Source organism: Mauremys mutica, chromosome 4, assembly GCF_020497125.1.
Source record: "Mauremys mutica isolate MM-2020 ecotype Southern chromosome 4, ASM2049712v1, whole genome shotgun sequence".
Taxonomy (NCBI): domain Eukaryota; kingdom Metazoa; phylum Chordata; order Testudines; family Geoemydidae; genus Mauremys; species Mauremys mutica.
Window position 1 is genome coordinate 66,610,764 of NC_059075.1, and position 19,315 is coordinate 66,630,078.

Consider the following 19,315-nt stretch of genomic DNA (forward strand, 5'->3'; position numbering starts at 1 on the left):
GGTCCTGAGTGGCCCCACCGTGCTTGATGACTGGGTACTATATTCCCATCAAGCTGCTATGAATTCACCTGGCTTATGTTGTAGATTTGCAGGGATTCATGCAGACAGGAAGATGCCCTCTCTTTTCACCACCATTACCCAGGTAAGGACAAGCGTGCAGAACCTAATGTGCCAGAACTGACCTAACCCATAGCATTTAGAAACCTAGGAACCGTACGGGAAGCCAAACAGGCATTTCTCTAAGATCTAACGTTGGTTGCAGTGATACAAACATGAGCCTCATAGCGTAACATTAAGCCTGTAGTGATATTAATAGCTTTGCTAATTAAGTGTGGAGCAATTAACGGGCTCTTGATGACAGGGAGCACCCCCCCAGGCATCCCACATGGGACCACTCGCCGCCCTCCCACACCACCTCCTGTCAGTGGAAATAGCCCTGCCCAATCCTTCAAATCACAGCACTAAGTATGAAGTTACGCACAGGAATTCAGTAAGCATGTGCACATTCTTCTGTGTATATGTGTGTGTGCATAGGGGCAAGTGAGGGTAGAAGCAGAAGGGCCATGTGGTCAGCAACTCCCATGAAAGATTGCATTGAGCCCAAAGAAAAGGGAACAACCAACAGACTGAACTGAAATCTTAAATGTGGAACAATACATAGACTCTTGGTATGTCACTTTACCCACCACCAAAATGCAGCCACCTCTGGAGTGGAATGCCTCAGCTGTCTAATAGTGTACAGTGACACTATGCTACAGTTTAGGAGCGGATGTAAAGCACATAGTATACAACTGGAACAGGTGGGGAAATTCTGCGGGGTTAGCATATAAGTGCTCTGCTAGGAATTTGGTCAAAACTCTGGAGTTAATGCCCTCAGACTAATGAAAAGAGTCATCAAGATCTTCTAGGAGCATGAGTGGCCAGGACCTCAACTTTGTTTCTTCTGAAAAGCAGCAACCTCTTATTTTTAAGTGAAGGATTGTTCCACTGCTGGGCCCCTCTCCTCCATTGTAAGGGTCCTCATGTGCTCAGAAAAATTCTGCAGCCTGTTGTGTTAATATTTTCTCACACATACTTAAAAATGTTTCTGTGACAAAGGGAGGAAGTCTCTCCTGCCCCCACAGCTGGAAAGTCCCCTCTAATCTCATTGTCCTTTTCCCCTGCTGTGTATCCTGCCAATTAAACTGGGATTTATTTAGTGCAAATAATCTGGCTAGACCCTGGGTCTGGTCTCCTTCCGGCTTAGCTCTTGTTCTGTCTAAGGCCACAGGCTTACTTCTTCGTTTGTTCCCCATCACCAGCTTGGACCTCATTCTCTGGTCCTACTCCTTCCCCCAAATAGCTTGGCCCACTGTCTGGCTTCCATCTCCCTCTGTCTGGCCCTTGCCTCCCACCAGGTAACATGACTGAGTTATAGTATTCATATACTGCCTGCAAATAGGCCCACCTCAAAAGAGTTGGGGCTGAGAGTGTGTGGAGGGATGAATGCACGTACCCCACCCCAGTAGTTCAAGTTCAGGGCTTGAGTGTGTCAGAAGGGACCAAAAGTAGGTGTCTTATTCATTAAAACTGGCAAGTCCACCACCCCACTCCACACAGACACCCTTTCTGTGCTTTCCCGCAGCCCCTATCAGGTGGCAGTGAGGGGATGTTCATCCACACTGCAGGATTGTTCCTGATTGCTGTGCCCTCTGAAGCTCTGGGGAGTGAGCTGTAGTCGAGCCAGGGCAGTGTGTGAAATAAGTGGATAAATAACTGATTGCCATCTCTGTCCCAGCCATATTGCATTTGCATAGTGAACTGGTGTATCATACAGGTTTCACTGAGGGTCAGAGCTGGTTGTCAGGTCCCATTATGAGGGTGACAAGTGGGTATTTTGGCAACCCTATTTAAAAAACAGACAACCTTCCAGGAGTCCAGGGGTTGATTAGACCCCTGGGAAAGCTTGAATTTTAAGAATTTAAAAAAAGTAAAATGTGGCTACTGGGTCGGTATTTTGCTAACATAGTTTATATAAAGGATGAGCACTGTAGATATGGTACATATTTTGATCTTTCTGACAATAATTTGGGGCCTCCTGAAGATTGTCTGGGGGTGCCGTTGTCCCTTTTGTCCCCCAGCAGCCCCAGACCTGTGGAGGATTTAGTATAAGCTCCTGGGAGCAGGGGCCTTGTCTTCTAAAGCACTGTACGTCCTTCCAGCACATTAGCCAGACAGCCTTCTAGCTCGCCCTTTATATTGCCCTATATTCTCTGAGGTTCAGTGCAGGGTCATCTAAAGAACTTCTCTCCTCACCCTGGACTTATGATGATGGTGGCAGTGGCTCCAGCCTCTTTACCGCCTTACATCCCGGCCATGGTGAGTGGAGGCAGGGCCAGTCCTAGGGGTGGGCAAGTAGGGCGGGAATCCTGGGTGCTGACTTTAAGGTGGCACCATTGTGCTGTTCCGTTGGGCGTTTTCCTGAGGGATACATTTCAGCTGGTCTAGATATTTATCTACCCTGACCCTCCAAGCCTTTTGCCCAGAAAATGCAATGTATCCCTTGATGGGGTGTGGGATACTGGAGCCCACTTTCCTCATCAAACACATCAGTTGTGCTGTACGCTGCTCATTTCCATACTGACAGCTGGAGGACAACAGCCAGTTCACATGCTGAGTGAAAGCCCTGACTCTATGAGGGGTGCTCAGTGCACCATCTGGAATCACTTGTAGGGAGGGGAGAAGGGTTGTTTCCTAGTGGATGTGTGTTTGCATCACTAAAGGACCCCTTCGGCCGTTTCAGCAAAAAGACCAAGAGCTGATGGGCCATGGAGACTGAACTTCCTGCTGACCCCCAGAGGTGATCTGAGGGGGAATTTGGGGAAGTTTGGACTGATGGTACCTGTTCTGTGAAGAAACAGGTCTTCAGGCTCCAGGGTGGTCAATCCTGCACCTTTCACCAGCGTTAATTTTCTTAAAAGGAAAGAACACAGGAAGCACCAACACAAGCCAGACAGATTGCAACCTCAATCCAGTGTACTAATAATACTTAGCACTGTACATTACTGTAATTTTACTTACAACATTAACTAATAAATCCTCACAACACCCCTGCGAGGTAGGGAAGTGCTATTGTCCCCATTGTACAGATGGGGAAACTGAGGCACAGAGAGGAAAAGTGACTTGCCCAAGGCCACACAGCAAGGCATTGGCAGAGCTAAGATAAGAATGTAGGTGTTCCTGGCTCCCAGCCCCATGCTTATTTCTCTAGACCATGCTGCCTCTCTGGAGATTAGGAACCCAGGAACCCCTTCTAACAGTAATGTGTGGAATTGTTGACCATTCACAATTTTTATTGGCAGATAGTTATTCCACAGTTTAATCCCTGTACTGTGCAGTGCACCTCATACCCTTCAGAGTTCCACAGCACTCCCAGAACTCACTCCCTCAGCATTGAGACTGCTGTTTAGGAGTATCACAGGGTGCTCTGTGCTTTTATTAAAAAGATGTTTAGACTGGGTTTAATTGGCATTGGTTCTGGAGTACGTGAACTCCTACAGGGCCTCAAAATACAGAGCCGGAGAGGAAGGCACAAAGGAACTGGTGAAAGGGGAATCTGCTTCCCCTCCTGAAGTGGCCAACACCTCTCTTAGTTTTCTGGCTCTGTAGAATTCCAGTGATCGCTACCAGTAGGAAATGCTTGTCTCCAGTTTGTTGGTTGGTAAATCAGCCTCAGAGATGTTCTCTTCAGTGCAGAATTGCAGTGAGCACTCAGTCCAAGGCTAAAGATGTGCCTCTCATCGCTTCCTCCAACCTTCTGCCACTGTCCTGGAATCAGGCAGGCTGCAGCCACTGTGCTCTCCCACTGAGGGGTCTGGGTTATGACCACTGTGCTGCCAAGCAGCCAAACCCAGAGTCTGAGTCTCTTCTAAAACTGGGATTAAATTAAGAGCGCTCGAGGGAGGCTGGAGAGATGGGGACAGAGTGAAGCAAATGGACAAATCCACCCAATGAGCAACTGGGAAGGAAATGTCCCCCTTGTCACTGAAGCAGGTTCCTGTTTACAAGGCTTCTTTCTCCCTCTGGGAACATCTGCTAAGCTTCATCTCGGTCAGCTGGATATACCGTATGACATTGGTATCTGCAGGGAAAGAGGACACACGCACTCACCATGATTACAACTTCCAGTGAGAAACTTACGAACAGCTACACACTCTCCTGCTGCTGTTCGTCATGTCTCCTTTTTATAAATACTGCACCTGAAGTTACTGGGCCGTAGGAACTGCCCCCCCTCCAAGAAAGGCCCTCTGGGTCAGTACCCTGTCACCTCTATGGAACAGAAATCTGCTCTTTGCTCACTATCCCTGCTCTAAAATCTTTGTCCAGACCTTGGTGAGCTTTTGCCCTGACTATTGTAACCTCCTCCTCTCCTACCTGCCTTCTCCCCAATCCACTCTATTCAATATGTTAAGTCATCATCTCCTCTTGCTTTCTGATCAAGTTCTTTCTACTGGCTTCCTGTCTCTCAATGCGTCATTCAGGCTCCTCATCTTCATTTACACAGCTCTATACATTCTTGCCCCACCTACATCTCTTCTCTTACTTCTTTCAACTCCCATGTTCAGTTTATCTTCAGGTCCTGGTTGCTCACTTTCTGCCAGGCTGCCACTATGCCTAGAAAGTATCTCTCTTTTGGCTGACCAAGTTACCTCTCTTCTCCTTCAAACCCACTCTGGGAATCCTTCCTACCTTCTCCCCCGCAATAATCCCCACACTTGCACTATTGTTCTTTCTGCTGCCATGTCTATTTTGGACAGTAAGTTCTTGGGGGAAGAAATGTGTCCTGATCTCCATGTGCAGAGTGCTGTGTGAGGCTACAGTGCTGTATAGGTGAGAAACTGAAAGCCTAGTTCCTGGATAATTGTGCACTGCTACAGCATGTATAATGTGTGTGGTTACTAATCTCTGACCCCAGCTGTGAGAGGATCTGCTTGCTCGGAAGCATGACGACTGCTATCCTGTGCGATTACTTCTCTCTAGATGGTTTCAATACACGTAATATTCCAGTTCATATGTAGCTAATCTTTCCTTGAATCCTCTTGAAGTACTTGCCTCAGTGAGGCCCTACAGCCGTGTAGCCAGCTCGCCTTTGCCTAGTGCAGTGCCCCCCCCACCTTTTCCCTGTCCACACCTCCCACCTCCCAGAGCTGAGAGCAGGGGATGTGGACAGGGGTAAGCGGGCTGAGGCTGGGGCCACAGCTAGGGGCAGGGGCGGGGCCAGGAACAAAGCCTCACCGAGGCCGGCAGGTGTGGGGCTGGCAGCCAGAGCAACCAGTGTGGAGCTCTGGGCACAGGGCCAGCAGCAGGCGCTGGGGCCAGGAGCGGAGCTGGGTGGTGCTTCCTCCTTGCCCCCCCATGGGTGCTGGCCATGCCTCCCAATGTTCCTCTGCATTGGGGAACCAGTGGCTTAGTGGAAGGAGAGGGAGGATGTTTTCACCTACACAGCAACCCAGGACAAAGGTGGCTGAGAAATAAGAATGCAAAAAGAGACAATTTTCATTGATATTGTCATTCAGAAATGGCTCCTTGCTGCCCGTCTCCCTTGTAAGGCCAACCAAGGCCAGTTTAAGTAAATTTGAGGCCCTGTGAAATCAGTCAATTAGGCTACTCTGTGCACCAGGCCCAAGATTCTGTGTGCAACCTCCTCTCCTCTCCTCTCCTCATGACCTGCCCAGACTGCTCTACCACATCAGCTGGGGATGGAACCTGCAAAGGGAGAAAAGAGGAACAGGTAACGTGTCCAACAGTGGTGGGTGGGTTTGTTGTGTGCACTGAGAACATTATGGTGGCAGGTTTCCTGTAAAAACAAGAAGGGGAAGCCAGGCCTATTGAGATAAACAAGACACATCCAGATACCCCAAGGAGTTCCCAGTGAGTAGGAGTCAGCACCTGAGCCCCACTGGGAGGTTCTCAAGCTCTCCCAGGTGGGATTGGTTCCCCCTTCCAAGAGTCATCTTCAGCTGCAAGTCTAGCAGTTTGTCTGATCTGGTGTGGAGGCCAAGGATTCAGTGGTCATGGAGACTAAACTATTTCCTCACCTTATGCAGTGGCCCTTCCAGGTCAGGTCTAAGGTACATTCAGAGGGCAGCATGAGGAAGCTGTTTGTGTTATATCTGTTCTGTGGATAAAGCACTTCCATGTCCTGGGCTGCTAATTCAGAATATTTCACACTCACTGAGTGTCTAAGAAATTTAGAGCTGGTCTTGAACTAAAACCCTGGAATCTAAAAGCCCCAGACACTGGGAAATTCAGATGAGGACCTGGATCTGAATTTTGCAGCTTTGACCCTCCTTTCTAAAAAACAAAAGCAGTGAATGTGCAAGGTATGTGACCTCAAATAGAGGGGGGAGGATAATACCAGCTCAAACACCCTCTCTGTCCCCTGCACCCTCATTCAAATATTCATATCCTCTGCTGCTCCAGGAGCTGATGGGTTACAGCCTGTATGAGCTTCCCTATTGCACACATCTTGCACCTTGAATGTCTGCCCCGTGAAGGTGATAAGTGATGATTGATTGAGTAAGCATGCTAGGAAATCACACCTGCCCGGGCTCGTAGGACCAGCTGGATGCCTGACTGAGGGGAAGAGGCAGAGTTCAGTGCATGATTGGGCAATCAGAGGCCACATCTCCCTCTAGCCTGATGGGTAAGGGAGCCAGTGACTCATGGCACAAATTCACCCACATGGAAAATTTCTCAAATGCTTTCTCCTATATCTCAGGAGCCAGGGGCAGAATAGGATGTAGCATGGTATGTGGCAGGAGACATTCTTACTGCAGGTTACCTAGAAATCTCCCAGGCAAGTCATGACATCTTCTCTCAAGCTCACACTTTTGTCAGAGAAAAATATACACAGCAGTTGGTTACAGAGCAAATGGAACCCTTTCTCTCTCTGCCTTTCCTTTGTTACTAACTCAGGGGTGGCCAGCCTGTGGTTCTGGAGCCACATGCGGCTCTTCAGAAATTAATATGAGGCTCCTTGTATAGGTACCAACTCTGGGGATGGAGCTACAGGCGCCAACTTTCCAATGTGCTGGGGGGTGCTCACTGCTCAACCCCTGGCTCTGTCACAGGCCCTACCCCACTCCACCCCTTCTTGCCCCCTCTCCTGAGCCTGCTATGCCCTCGCTCCTCCCCCTCTGAGCCTCCTGCATGCCATGAAATAGCTGATCAGGAGGGAGGGGGAGATGCTGATCGGCAGGGCTGCTGGTGGGTGGGAGGCACTGTGGGGGGGCTGCTGATGTATTACTGTGGCTCTTTGGCAATGTACATTGGTAAATTCTGGCTCCTTCTCAGGTTCAGGTTGGCCACCCCTGTACTAACTAATAATTCTCTGCACATTTTACCTCCTTGTTTTGGAACATTTCAATGCATTGTATAAACACTAATCAATTAAGCCTCTGTGAGAGAGCGAATGATGACTTTACAGTGGCAAAGCCTTAGGCAGAGAGAACTCAAGTGCCTTGGCCAAAGTCTTACAACAGGTCATTAGGAGAGCTGGGTGTAAAACCCAGGCTTCTTGATTCTCAGGACTGTGCTCATGCTAGTATATAAAGCTACCCTCTAAGGGAAAGTCTATTGCTTTCCTTGTGGTTTTGGTTTAGAGACTAGATAGAGCCTAGTGGTTAATACTCTGTGGTATCATGACTGTGACCTATTTTGATTCCCAGTCCTTGTAGATCACAGAGATAGAAGGACACAGAAGGTTGACTCTGTGGCTAGCGTGCTACTCTACTCTGCTGGAAAACTGGGTTTTATTCCCCGTCTTTTGTATTTCCCTGCTACAAAACAAATAGAAGGGGCTGGGCCCATGTAGCCTAACTGCTGGCATTTTATGTTACCAGAAGGTCAACTCAAGTTCCTTCTTTGCTCCCAATTTCTATATGCCGTGACTAGAAAGAGCGATGGACAGGAAGAGGTGGAACAACATGTATGGTAAGGCCAAGGTTCCTCTGAAAACAAAAAGGCTTGTAAGTAAAACTGATATTTGGCTGCTTCAAAGTTCAAACCACTTTAAACTTTGCTATGTGGATAGCTCAGTGGTTTGAGCATTGGTCTCCTAAACCCAGGGTTGTGAGTTCAATCCTTGCGGGGGCCATTTAGGGATCTGGGGTAAAAATCTGTCTGGGGATTAGGCCTGCTTTGAGCAGGGGGTTGGACTAGATGACCTCCTGAGGTCCCTTCCAACCCTGATATTCTATGATCAGCTTCTGATCACAGAGTTTATGAAAAGCTGCAGATAAGTTTTACATAATTAAAGTAGCCTCCCCTTTCCCTTTCCAAATTGTCTTCTCTAATGAGGGGAGTTACACAATTCTATTTTATTCTTTTCAGCTCTGCTTGTGATTGAGGTGGGAGGGTAGAGAAAAGGCCAATCCCAGCTCTGCTAACCTTTGATGGGGAACAAATAGCCTTAAGGGATTTGCTGTACTGACAAGCCTTTAGAACAGGGAAACCCTCTGAGTGAATTCCTGCTTGCCATTTAAAAATTCCTTCTGTCAGGCGGAGTAGTTTTCCAGTGATTGATCTCCAAATCACCCTTATTAGAGAGATACATTGCACAGAACAAGATCATACTAATACTCAAAGTGCTTTACCACTACTAATGAACTGACCCTTCAGAGGTAGGGAACAGTGCTATCTCCATTTCACAGAGGGGGAAACTCGGACAAGAGACATTAAGTGACTTATCCAAGAGAATATAGTGAGACCGTGGCAAAGCCAGGATTAGCACTGAAGTCATCTGACTCCCATTACTGTGGTTTAACAACCCCATCCTCCTTCCTTTCGATGAATACTCCAGATTACTTACCTTTTCCCTACTGTATCCCCCAACTTTCAATAAATAGCCATAAATAAAACAGAATAAGGGCCTGAAATGTCATAATAATTGTAAATAGTACTAGAGAGGGATCCGGGCTGTCGAGTGCAGGTCCAGAGCTATCCTTCCCCTGAATTAAGGGCAGTTTGGGCCATCCCCTAAGTATCATTGTAGCCTGCCGTGGTGCTTGAGGCCATTGCTGTTGAATACTTAGGTATTTATCTTTTAAAGAGATGAGAGCAACCAGACCATGTAATACTGCAGGGAATAAACAGCAGAAAAGCATGCAGTAAAACTAGGGAGAAGCCAATTCAGATAATATAAGGACTGGAAACTTTGAAATTTGAAACTATGCTGAATCTTAAAAGAACAGTATAGCTTTTTATTTGGTCCCCACCCCACCTTTTTTTTTTTTTTTGGCGGGGATGAGTCTCTGCGTTTCCTGGCTCTGGCTGGAACTGAAAGCAGGAGGTGAAAACTGTACATTAGTTGGGCTAAACTGTGCCTTTAAGCACATTAACTGAGCAAGGGGAACATGCACAGCTGTACTGGCCAAAGGCTTGAGGCATTCTGTCCATACATGGCACATGGAAGCAAAATGCCTCATGAAAGATTCCAGCACTCACTACACCTATTCATTTTTACAACTGTACACTCATGCTTGCCTTTTCCTGCAGTGACCATGTCCTCACTCCAGCTGGACACAACTCCTCTGGGGCATCAAGCACTGGCAGCTGTGTTAGCCAGCCTCCCTGCTCCCCCTTCTGCTGAGGGAGCACTAGCTGCAGCATTCTACCAGGCCTCGGGGCCCAGTCCAACTCCCTTTCCACACTCAAGCTGGAGAAATCACTCTTGGCTTATGTTTGTATTTGGCATCTATTTCCATTACGTTTTCCTTCGATCCTTATAACTTTTTCCCTTATTTTCTCAGAACTGTTTTTAAAAAAATACACTTTGGTGGGTCTAATCTCCACGCCTATGTAAAGATGTGACAAACTCTTCAAATATCTATGTCAAAGGGCAGTCAAAGCTGGCACCAGTAAGTCATGAATATAGAGCCAGAAAGACAAAGCTGCCCTGTGTTACTAAAGCGAACAGTCCTGGGCATGTGCTCAAGAGCCGTACTTTTGTTTGGAGTACATTACTACAAGGGCCAAGAAATCTTACAGGCCAGTTTAATTATGCAACCATCGTGCTGGCAGAAAATAAAAATGTTTTTGTTGTTACTGGGCAAATAGGTGGTGGGTTCCTGAGCAGGAACCTAACGGATTCCATGGTAAAAGTTAAAGAATGGGGACTGGTGATTGGGGGAGATGAGGATGCCTGTCTAGTGGGGCACAGAGACCTGCCTCCACTGAGATGATGGAAGGTGTGGATGTTAGCAACAGCAAATGGCCTCCTAATTTCCCTATGGAGAAGATGCAGGTGTGTCCTCCTGATGGTCACTTTCAGAGATGCAGGAATCCCTGGGACTGCGGGAGGGGAGCAGTGGGGAGATAGACATCTCCACGTGCTTCCCTTCTTCTTCCCCCCCCCCAAAAAAAAAGGTTCCCGCAATACCATTTTCCAGGCTCTGCTGCAGCCTCAGCAGTGGTCAAAAGCTAATACCTTCAGGCAATGTCACTGCAAAGCTGCTATGCTACCAATGAATTCTTGAAAGGAAATATAACTAGACACAGTAGGCCATGTTCATCCCTGGTAAAATCGATGCAGCTAAACCAGAGATGGATTTGGCTCAATGTAAGGAAGAGCAAAGGCTGTGAGTGTGAAAATCTTGTGGCTACCAGTACCTGTTGGCTGTCGGGACCTTGCTTCTTTCAAATAGTCCAGTGCCTTGTTGAAGTCACCAAGGTGGTAGAAAGCTACACCCGATCGATAGAGTGCCTTGAAGTTCTCTCCTTCCTTCTTAAGCACTTTGAGGCAATACTCCTTGACTCGCTCATAATTCACCAGCTCGGCCTGGAGCAGACATGCTGCAGGACATGAGAACAGGGAGAGAGAAATGAACAGGAACTGTTAGACTCTTATTCTGTCACCTCCCCACATCCAGTGGAAGGAAGATAAAGGTTGAGCTAGGGGTATGGCTCCAAAAGGTACGCAGTCAAATAGTTTAAACATCAAATCCAACTTCTCAAACTGAATATAAAGGTTTTATTTTTGCAATTTCAGTGAGGATAGGTTGTTTTTGCAAGGGGAGCAGGGATTTAAACTCCTCCCCCTACAGAGTTGGAACTCCAAGTCCAATAGCTTTGTGCTAGTGGCTGAGAGACAAGAAGTGAAGCTGACTAAAACAAAAAGGAACACAGTGTCCAAGCACAATAAAGTACAAAAATTGATGATCCCGCCTCGTAAAAGTAGAAAAATAAACTAGATTAATTTTTTTTTAGTTTTACTAATCCAAGGTTATCAAACATACAAGTAAGGACTCTATTTTATAAATATGTTGACAGTGACCTTTAACTGCCTCTTATACAGTGGATTAGAAGTCAGGCAGTAAAGCTAATGGCATGGAAATCTTTGAACTGATCCCTGTGGGGGCACCTTTCAACTGAAGATCTGAAAGCCTAAACAGGGGAGCTGATCCTGCAGCCCTTTCTTATGCCAAAAGTCCCACTGATTGCTTACTGAATACATAAATAAGGATTGTATGATCTGGCCCATTAGATAATTAAGCCTCATATTATTAAATATAAACTCCTACTGGGCATTGGAATGTTTAATACCCATCTTAACCAATGGGCAAAATGAGGCACAGAGATGATACAGGACATGCCCAGGTTGGGGTGAATCAGTAGAGAGCTGGGAATAGGAACCAGGAACAGCCTCTTACTCTAGCCATCAACACCACTTCCCCTAAACTGGAGGCCTGCATTGCTGTGTGGCCTGTTGGCAGGCACCGGGCACAGACAAAGAAGACTGGCTGCTCAGCTGGAGGAGACAGTCCCACCTCCTGTTCAACCCGAGATGGGGCTCTCAAGCTGCCCCTCCGCTCCCTAGCTGTGTTGAGCTCACTCCCTCTAGTGGAAGATGCTTCATCGCTTTTCCTTTTCCCACTCCAACCATTTCCAGTGCTGTCAGCACAGGAGGATGAAAGGAGCTCCAGAGCTCCCCCTTCCTATGTTGTCCCAGTGCCACCTGTACTGTGGGTAAGGGGAAGGAAGGAGCACTGTTCAGCAAACAGAATTTCCATCCCATGGGAAATTCCACTATTTCAACATTTGGGTTCCACCTGAAACAGGATGAAAAATTGATTCTACATGCAGAAGAAACCTGGCAGGAACACAGACCACCTGTGTATGTTAGTTTTGATTTAAACACCATATTCTAGTAGAGCCTCATGGCTCTAAGCAGAAACTCCTAATCATGTGTTCCTCACAGATAGTTGCTGTCAGTAGAGAACATAGTGTATTTCAAAACACATACTCACCGACTATTTGAGTAGTAAAGTTATTGTGCAAAGGTATTTCCTGATCCAGTTTTGTCTTTTTCTATTTGTCCAGCATTGATTTCTTGCTGCGTTTCTAATGGAGCTTGAAATGAATGTGCCTTGTTTTTCTTTCTTTTTTTAAAGCTTCTTATAAAAATGGTTGTGTGAATTTAGTGCTGGCTTGACAGCCCTGGAGACGGGAGTCCTCTATTTATCCACTGAACAGGTACAGCACTGGGAGTAGCTTCCCACATGCTGCCCATCCAACATGCCCTATCCTGTTCTGGAGAGACCAGCTCTTGGAGTGAGTGGAAGGGGAGTTTATTGTCCCTGGTTCTTTTGCTCCTTGATCTCTCCAGTTATAGTAATAGAAGTGTCTCTGTAAAAATGACAGATTTACTCAGACTACCTCAAATATTCCAGTGTCAAACTTGCTCGATTTTTTTTTTTAAACTGGCAGTTCCACAAACTCAACCCGTGTTCTGAAAACCTAGCTGGGCTTCTTGTGACATTAGCAATAAAGATTCTGCAAACATAATTTAGCTGCTGCTGCTGCTGCTGCTGCTTTTGCTGATGCACAAGACATATGGAGTTGGTTCTGTGGGGCTAACATACTGGACACTTGTTTGTCTCAGCAAAGTGAGCAGATTTGACTGGAAAGTGCAGGAAATAGCTATGGTGAGTGAAAAGGGGCCATTCTGACTGTCACTTTTCTAACTCTCTCTCTCTCAAGGGAGTGTCCCTTACAAATATTTAGTAGCATGTATTCTTATACTCACTTTGCTTCATTGAGAACCATCTCCTTTCTCCATAGTATTAGAGATGACTGTGGATATGATTACTTTATAATGTAAATCTTGAAGCTGTTAATAAAACATCTTTTTAAAACTTTCTTCCTAAGTCGGTCAGGGAAGGATTGTTTTTAAAAAGTTGTTATTCCTAAATAGACTTGTATATCTGTGGCTGGCAGTGTTTGTTTATGGTATCAAACATTTCATCACCCTGGCTCTCTCAGGAATAGGTCTCCGGTGAGGCCTTTCCAGGTACAGGCTGTTCTCGAGGAGACCAAAAGAGACTGTGGTTTATACAGCCCTTCCTCCCTCTCCCTTGATATCAAACTGGTGCTGCCCTACACAACAACCTTTACAATACGTTTTAAATGCTTGGAAGAATGTACCATTCTTGAAGAAGCACTTTTCTTTCCAACTTGGCATGTAGGGAATCTTTTCCAGTAGCGGTGTTGTTTGGCTGAGTTTTATTCTCAGCTCTGCTAGTGACTATGTGAACTTGGGGAAACATAACCTCTTTGTTTCTGTTTTACTCATCTATAAAATTACACACCTCACAGCAGAGGTGCTGGAACTATTTTTATAGTGGGGGTGCTGAGAGCCATTGAAGCAAACTGTAAACCCTGTTTATAATGACAACCACTTTAAGCCAGGGGGTGCGGCAGCACCCCCAGCACCTATGGCTCACAGGGTGGTTGAGCTTCTACATTATTGTCTATAGGTGCCGACTCTGTGGGTGCTCTGGGGCTGAAGCACCCATGGGGGAAAAATGGTGGCTGCTGAGCACCCACCGGCAGCCCCCTGATCAGCACCTCCCTCCCTGTGCTGTTTTGGGGCATGCAGGAGGCTTGGGAGAAGGGGAGGAATGAGAATGCGGTGCGCTCGGGGGAGGGGATGAGGCAGGGCAGGGGTGGAGCAGGGTGGGGGGGGGTGGCACTGAGGGAAGGGGTGGAGTGGGGCAGGACCTGGGGCAGAGCCAGGGGTTGAGCACCCCCAGCACAATGAAAAGTCGGCATCTATGGTCCATAAAGTGCTTTGAGATCATCAGGTAAAACATGCTACAGGAGGGCAAGGTATTCTTGCTAGCAAAAGCTCTGAGGGAGGTCTCTGCCCACCTAACTTTGCAACTGAATGTTACTGTCTAAGTAGAGATGTGTGGAATGTGGCCACTTTGGTTCATTTGTCTAATTCTGCACAGCGTAGGACTAAACACTACAGTGGTTAAAGTGCTAGCAGAGCTGCCCCAAATCTACAGCTTGCACCATTGTTGGGGCCCTCTTGGCAATGGTAGGAAGTTGAAAGGAAAAATGGCCAGGGCCTTAGCTACACTAGAGTTTCATTTTGAGGAACCCCAAAAATTCAAAGCAAAGCACATCTGAAACTGCCATGTTTCACCTGTTTTTCAATAGAAATCTCCCCAGCAGCCTTGGGGAACCAGCCAGTTTACCAAAACAGCCCAGCTTAACCCAAAATGTTGTGAATTTTTGGATGAGTTAGGGGTTTGTAATGAAATCTAAAATAAGGGTATTTGGGTTTTGGTAAAGATGTTTAAAGTCTGGACTATGCTGGGATTTTTGCCACTGGTGTAGCTGCACCAGAGCAAACCCCTATTATAGACACAATTTATATCAATGTCTAAAATCGCACTGCAGACCAGGTCTAAGATCTATCCACCTTTATGAAACAGTAAAAGGAGTGAGCCAAATTACTATGGAAACCAGATTAATATACCCCTATCCTTCTGGACCAATGCACCTGGCATGTTCCTCAGGTGTCGTGCATGGTGTTAGTCATTATCAGAGATTCCACTCGCTGCTCTCCCTATAGGATTAAAAAATGCTTTGCCAGAGAGAATGTCTTGAGTCACAAATTTATATTTCACACATTTCAGGGGTGGCTGGATCTGTGGTTTCAGGGCAGTCCATTATTATAGGCAGGGCTGGTACCACCACCTATTATTAATGTTGCCAGGCACTTCCCATGATAACATTTTTGTTTTCAGTTGCTTATAACTTTGCCAAACTTTAACAGTTTCATCTGAATTTTTCCATAATGGGTGTTCGCCTCAGGCTGATTTCCCTCCCCCTGTCCCCACCCATAATCGTTCATCTATTTCAGAGAACAAGCCCCGGAAAAATACATGCTTCATACACATTGAGTAGAAACTTTAGATTTTAGTTGCTACATTCCTTGAAAATTCTGTCCAGGCTGGACATGCTCCAGCCTGAGGTTAAGCAGGACTTTCCCTGCAATTGCTGCTCTGGACTATTGCTCATGTTGGGTCCAGGTCTGGGTCAGTGTCCAGGCACCAGAACTGAGAGCAGGGAGACTGTCTCTTGTGCGCTCAGTGACACCTTCCTGGACCCAGGCTTTATGGATTAGGAAGTTGCCTGAGTCGAATGGAGATGGGACAAGAGCTGGCTCATGGTGGGGAGTAAATTGAGACAAGGAACTTGGGGTGAGGGAGATGGAGAGCAGAAACTGGAACAGAGGCTGGAGGGGGCAGAGGAAAACTGGGACTGGAAGTTATGGTGGACAAATAGCCTGTGACTGGGTGAGCAAGGAGACTAGGACTAGGATCTGGGAAAAGAAATAGGTTGTGGGGGGAGTGGGAGCCAGTAGGTATTTAGGGGGATGGACCAAGACTGGATGAGGTGCTGGAGGAGACAGGGACTGGCTGGGAAAGGGGACTGGGACTGAGAACCAGGGGGATGAAGTGAAGGATGTGAGGGGGGAGGGGAAACAAATCTGAGGAGGAGCTGGGGTGCAGGTAGAGAACTGGGACTGGCTGGGCAAAGAAACTAGGCCACAGAGCCTGGGAGAGGGCCATTGAGATTGGATGAGGAGCCCAGGAAGGGAGACGAGGCTTTAAAGCCAGTGGGGATGTGGCTGGGGGTTCCTGAGGAAGAACTAGTATGTGACCATGTAATGAAAGTGTATATCACAATGTATGAGTTAAGCTTGCGCAGAAACTTTAATTTTGGTATCGCCTAACTTGAGTGTCTGATTTTGCAACCTTAATAGTGTTTTTTTCATGTACGATTTGTGTCTGTTATCTACCTACCTATCTATCTAATTTATATCTATATCGAGAGAGAGAAATGGAAGGGGAGGGAGGCAAGCAGGCCAGTTGAGAATCCAAACTAACCTCAAGTTCGGGGTATTTGGAATCAGGGTTTTGTTCCAGGCCCATCTCTAGTATTCAGAGGGCTCCGCTTACGTGTAAACCTCACTTTTTAACCTCTGCTAAATTCTATGACAAGATTCCAAACTGGCAAGAGAAAAAAGAGCCACAAGGGATGAAAAGGAACGTGAGACAGCTTTATAATGTGGGGGCAGAACAGAGGCTGTATCAGATCCTTCTCTTCCCCTACACACAAGTGGGCTGCACTTTTCAAAGATGTTAGCCAGAGTTCCCAACATACCCTCAAAGAGTGAAGATTAGAAGTATTCTTTGTTAGAGAAATGCCACATGCTTTAACGCACCAGAACTGAGCGAATCATTAGGATCTGAAGAGTTTCCAGACCAACGCTCTCCCATGAAATATTCCATATCCCAAGCCTGCAAACAAAGGGGATTTTCTGGCTCCGCACCAATAAGATGCTAATTATAGCCATCTTGATAACGTCTAGCAATAATCTGATTAGCTGACGACTAGTTCCTGGACTGCCTTAATGGGATGAGCAGGGAAAATTAAAGTGACAGTACAATTTTCTAATAGGAAGCAGCTCTCATTTACTCCTCTACACCTACCAAGGCTGTGTAAATATGCCTGCTTGTTGTTACATGCAGGAGACTGTATATGAAATTAAAATCCAGATTGTATGACATGCTGGCACCCTCTCTGCAGGGGCTGATTAATGCTAAATGAGGTGTGGATATACCAACACTGAGGGTCCCAGGTAGCCTCTTCTTCCAAGCCTCCATCCCTTTCCTTTCAGCCTAGTTCTCCACTCCCAGTTCTGACTGTTCCTCTCCGCTAAACCTTCCTGGACAGACTCTTTGCTAACCTTCTAGGATGAGCCGTTTCTCTGCTGCTCGAGTCCTGGATATTCCTGCCATGTGATGCAAAGGGTCATTGTGCTGCTGTCTGTAAGAGTCTGGCTGGCACAGGTGAGCAATCCTTATTGGTAAAGTTCACCTATTTGTAAAAATAAGTTTTCGAAACTTTTCAGAAACGTCACCCTCTCACCACAATTATGAATGGTGCTTATGTCTCCCTGATAGCCACCATTTTACAGCTAATTCCTAGCAGGAAGTCCTGCATCAGGATATAGTTTGAGATACAGGAAACGGAGCTCATCATTTGACTGTGTAAACACTTAACTTACAACAGCTATGAAAGTTTCTTGCCTTTCCCATGCATTCAAATGCTGTACTGGATCTTCTGTCTCTCAAACTTTATCAGACTTACAAGGGGGCAGTGGCCTGTTTGAATGCTAATTATTCTTTTTTAAAAGTTATCTTTTTAGACAGTACGATGTTTTATGCTTCTTTTTCATTCGCTGCAGTGACTAGAACCTCAGTTATATGAAGTTGCAGTTTTCCTTTATAACAAGACTAAATTTGTATTGCAAAGATAACCCTAGTGGAATTACAATCTAAGATTTCAACTGGTTCTCATGGCTTCCAGTTGGCTTGGTAAGTTTTGGAGCACAGCAATGAGTATATTGGGCTACAGCTTCCTCTAGTTACTGCCCTCCAAATGAAACCAACACAGGCCAACCAAAGTAGCCTAACAGAATTTCCGCTGGGACACAGCCAAAGGAATGGTCAAATGATGGCAGGCAGACGAGTTAGACTTTGCGGTAAACTCCCTCTCGAAATGTGCAACAATAAATCCTCGTTCCAACAAAATAAAAAGGTGACAGTAGAAAGAGGCCCCAAACAAGATCCTCTAATTCAAGCCCCTTTGAATTTCATGGAAAGGGGATTCAGGAGCTCTGTGTTCTAAGTGATAGTCACACAATGAGTCAATAGCAGAGCCAAGAACAAAGCCTGGTTCCCTGCAATAACCAGTAGGTTATGTTGCTTCCATAAACATTTCTCTCCCCTGCAGCCAGTCTGTCTGTCTCTCTCTCTTTTGGTCACGGTTGCTATTGTTGTTCTGGCAGGTTAAATCCTCTGGAGGTTTCCTTCTTTCTGACCTCACTTAGAATTATCCCAGTAATCCCTGACCTAGCTTTATCTTTTAAAGTCAATACTCATCTAGCCCAGCTGCCTGTGTTTTGCCTTTTGAATCTATTCCAGAGCCCCTTTGTTATTGTTTCTCTGTCAAGCTTTTTCCACCCATACTGAATCTTTCTCTCCCTAGAGCCCCAGTTCCATGTCACATCCTCCTTCCCTGTTGCTTTATCCTCCTGTTAATGCCAATCAAATGCTTCTTTTCCCCATTAGTTCTACCAAAGCCAACCATGGGGCTCCAGTCTCTTGTCATTTCTGTAGGGCAATAGCAGATAATATCTGAAGAGGGATCAGCAAATTCATTAGATGTACCATGACTCTGGAGACCAGGAAGGAGTTTTAGGCAGAGAGTATGGCCATAGGGCTGGTGCTTAGAGTACAACAAGAGGCTTGGTGCAGAGGCCAAAGTTCTCTGAATTTCTAGTTTAGTTGGGCCACAAAACAGATCCTTGGTAGCAATGTCCTGGACACCTATCTATTGGGCAAATAGCTTCTACAAGCATATATTGTGTGTAAAGTTATTGGGGATCCTTTCCAGTGAAAGGTGCTGCATAGCTGGAATAGCTACATGGCCAAAGTGGGGTCCTGAATGAATGATGGCTAGCTTAAACATGCTCAAGACCAGATAGAGGGGATGTTGGTAGGAAGGGAGAAGCATCTGGAGGAAGTGACAGCAGTAGAGAGAAAAGAATCTAAAGCTGGCTTGAAGACTATGACCCTTCTCCTCAGATGAAGTCATTGACATAGTCATCCATGCCATTATTGCCTCCACGCTGGATTTCTGCCAATGGGTTCAATTTGGAGCTGCCCTTGATGATCACTCAGAGGCTAAAAGCTAGTGCATTATCCTGACTAATAAACCAAGTAAGCTAACATGGGCACACAACACCTGGGCTCCATGGCCTGCCTGCCCTGGATGTCGTTCACCTCTTGGTACAGCTGAAGGTGTTCATGATTATCTATAAGGTTCTGTAGAGATTGGGAGCAAGTTATCTTCAAGACTTCCTCTCATCCATGCCTCATCATGGCATTTACTATTGGAACTGGAATGCTCT

General features: G+C 46.3%; 1 protein-coding gene across 2 annotated transcripts in view; it reads right to left on the minus strand.

Moving 5' to 3' along the window:
* Nucleotides 1–2,997: 2,997 nt before the first annotated feature.
* TTC9 (tetratricopeptide repeat domain 9) overlaps nt 2,998–19,315 on the minus strand; it is a 34,759-nt gene continuing 18,441 nt past the window's right edge. Inside the window, exons 2-3 of one of the 2 annotated variants that reach the window (XM_045012705.1) lie at nt 10,651–10,833; nt 2,998–4,120 (exon numbers count right to left, since the gene is read on the minus strand). In XM_045012705.1, the coding sequence (XP_044868640.1) occupies nt 4,041–4,120; nt 10,651–10,833 (263 nt within the window). In that variant the 3' untranslated portion in view covers nt 2,998–4,040. The other variant, XM_045012706.1, reaches the window with a different exon arrangement.